Below are 2,500 nucleotides of genomic sequence, written 5' to 3'. Positions count from 1 at the left end.
CTAACCAAACTTAGCTTCCTCTCTACGTACATTGTAGTTGCTCCGAACCGCGTTAAAATATCTTAGCATTTAACGATTGACTTTAAACTGCTTGTTAACACACATCATAAAACACAAATACCAGCGTTATAATTAACATTTAGAAGCAGTTCATTAATTCGGCTCAAATAAAACCGTTGCTATATCAACAATATCAGAGTTTTGCGGTGTATTTGCATGGCTCCCGTTGTGGCCCTCCACTGCCAGTTTTGTTAAAGGAGAATTTTTTCTTGTCTCTAATTATTCGTGGTGGGCTGATTTGACGGGTTCAAGAAATAATCCCAAATCTTGCACTCTTCCGTCTTTACTTATCTCTCACACTTGCATTCTTCCTGTTAAGTGTGAAACCTAAAATTGGACGTAGTTTGAATGGAGTCTGGCGTTAAGGTTTCTACATCCATAGCTTCCCATAACTTGTGATGTTGTGTGTTTTAGAGTGCTTTTTTTGGGGACCCACCACATACACATTGTGTCTTTAGTGTATTATACCATATTTAGATCTTTATTTTGCATACAAATGTTAGTATAACTTCACTCTATGTACTTCTACCTGCACTGCTTACTATGTTCATACTGCTTCATACTTAGCCATTTCACTTCCTGTGTATTCCACATCACATTTAACACTTGTTGCACTTCTGGTTCGATGCTAAACAGCATGTCATTATCTCAGTGACTGTACTCTGTATTGAATAAAAAAAAAAAAAAACCTTAGAAAAAAGCTCAGTTTTCATTCAAACTTTTCATGTAATAACGTGCTACTGATTAATTTAGCTTTTTCGTGTGTGTGGCAGCCAGCCCTAGTACGCTCCCGTATCCGGCCAAGCTTCTTTTCTAAACCCCAACAGCTGTATTTTACATTTAAATCTTCAGTGCGTAACTTATTGATGTGAATGAACGTCCGTTACATTCAAGCCGTCGCCAAATGAGTTGATCCAAAGCTGATTAAGACTCTCAGCTCCACACATCGCTCTCTGGATGTCTCAGCGTGACCATGTTCAGAAGATTGTGGCGTCCGGCGACTTTCAGAAGGCTTGTAACATGTTGACGCGCCCGACAGTGTTGTTGTCATTACTTAGAATTCCTCACTGGGGCATCGGTAAGAAAGTCAATCATCAAAAGTTAGTTTTTTTTTTTACGTTATTTTGAAGTTTTTGGCGCCTTTTCTGGGATTTTTTTTTTCTGGGATTTTTTTCTGGAAGTTATTTCAAGGTTTTTGTCTTTTTTTTTTTTTTCAATAATCCATTCTGGGCTTTTTCCGAAGTTTTTTCTTCATAAGCTTTAGTGCATAACTTTTTACGTTCCAGTCAAGCTATTGCCAAATTTATATTTTTTTACAACTTTATTGACTTTTTTTGGGGGGAATTTTTCAAAATAAGAGCCATTGAAAAATACATTTCCTGCAAGTAGGATTGAATTTTTTTTTTTTATTATTAATAAATTTTTTTAAGTGTATTTAAATTTCTTTTTGATAGAATATTATTATTATTTTTTACGTTTGTTTGATAGAATATTATTTATTTTTTTGGGCGGGGAGTTTTCAAAATAAGAGCCAGTGAAAAATAGATTTCCTGCAAGTAGAATTGAATTTTTTTTTTTTTTTTTTTTTATTAATTAATAATTTTTTTTTTAAGTTTATTTAAATTTATTTAACATTTTTGATAGAATATTACTTATTTATTTTTAACGTTTTTTGATAGAATAAAAAATAAATAAATAATAAAGTTTTTTTAATAGAATATTACTTATTTATTTTTTAACGTTTTTGATAGAATAAAAAATAAATAAATAAAAAATTTTTTAATAGAATATTACTTATTTATTTTTTAAAGTTTTTTAATAGAATATTACTTATTTTTAACGTTTTTGATAGAATAAAAAATAAATAAATAATAAAGTTTTTTAATAGAATATTACTTATTTATTTTTTTAAAGTTTTTTAATAGAATATTACTTATTTATTTTTAACGTTTTTTGATAGAATATTATTTATTTATTTTTTTGAAATTCTTTATAAGCTTTAGTGCATAACTTTTTACGTTCCAGTCAAGCTATTGCCAAATGAGAAGCTACAAAGCTAATTAAGACTATTGTCTCCACGCAACAACTCAAAGATAACGACCTCTTCTGAAGAGTCGGTCATGTTTTCTTAATCCTCCGTGTCCTCCTTGGCTACTAGCAGCACATAATCACGATCACAGAAGGCTTGTGTCACGTGGACAGTGTCGTGGTCATTACTTACGACCCCTCATGAGGGAGACAGACTGCTCACTGCAGCTCTAAACTCTTTCTCCGTGGTGTGTTTTCAGTCCGCTGACGAAGGTGAAGCTGATCAACGAACTGAACGCGCGCGAGGCGAGTCTCGGTGTGAAGGAGTCGGTTTCCTGGCACAGCGAGTACAAGGACAGCGCCTGGGTGTTCGTCGGTAAGATCGGAAACTATTATAATAATAACACTACTA

General features: G+C 32.8%; 2 protein-coding genes across 2 annotated transcripts in view; both read left to right on the top strand.

Annotated features, from left to right (window-relative positions):
* LOC120544555 (E3 ubiquitin-protein ligase Siah2-like) overlaps nt 1-2,500 on the top strand; it is a gene marked incomplete at its 3' end in the record, with an annotated part of 540,100 nt that overhangs the window by 512,197 nt on the left and 25,403 nt on the right.
* Nucleotides 1-2,500, top strand: part of rbmx2 (RNA binding motif protein X-linked 2) — a 4,990-nt gene that overhangs the window by 240 nt on the left and 2,250 nt on the right. The window contains exon 2 of the mRNA XM_039778441.1: nt 2,349-2,464. Coding sequence (XP_039634375.1) covers nt 2,349-2,464 — 116 coding nt within the window. The remainder of the gene's footprint in view (nt 1-2,348; nt 2,465-2,500) is intronic.

Source organism: Perca fluviatilis, chromosome 16, assembly GCF_010015445.1.
Source record: "Perca fluviatilis chromosome 16, GENO_Pfluv_1.0, whole genome shotgun sequence".
Taxonomy (NCBI): Eukaryota; Metazoa; Chordata; class Actinopteri; order Perciformes; family Percidae; genus Perca; species Perca fluviatilis.
The sequence above is the reverse complement of the archived record's forward strand: the minus strand, read 5'-3'. Positions and strand labels throughout refer to the sequence as shown.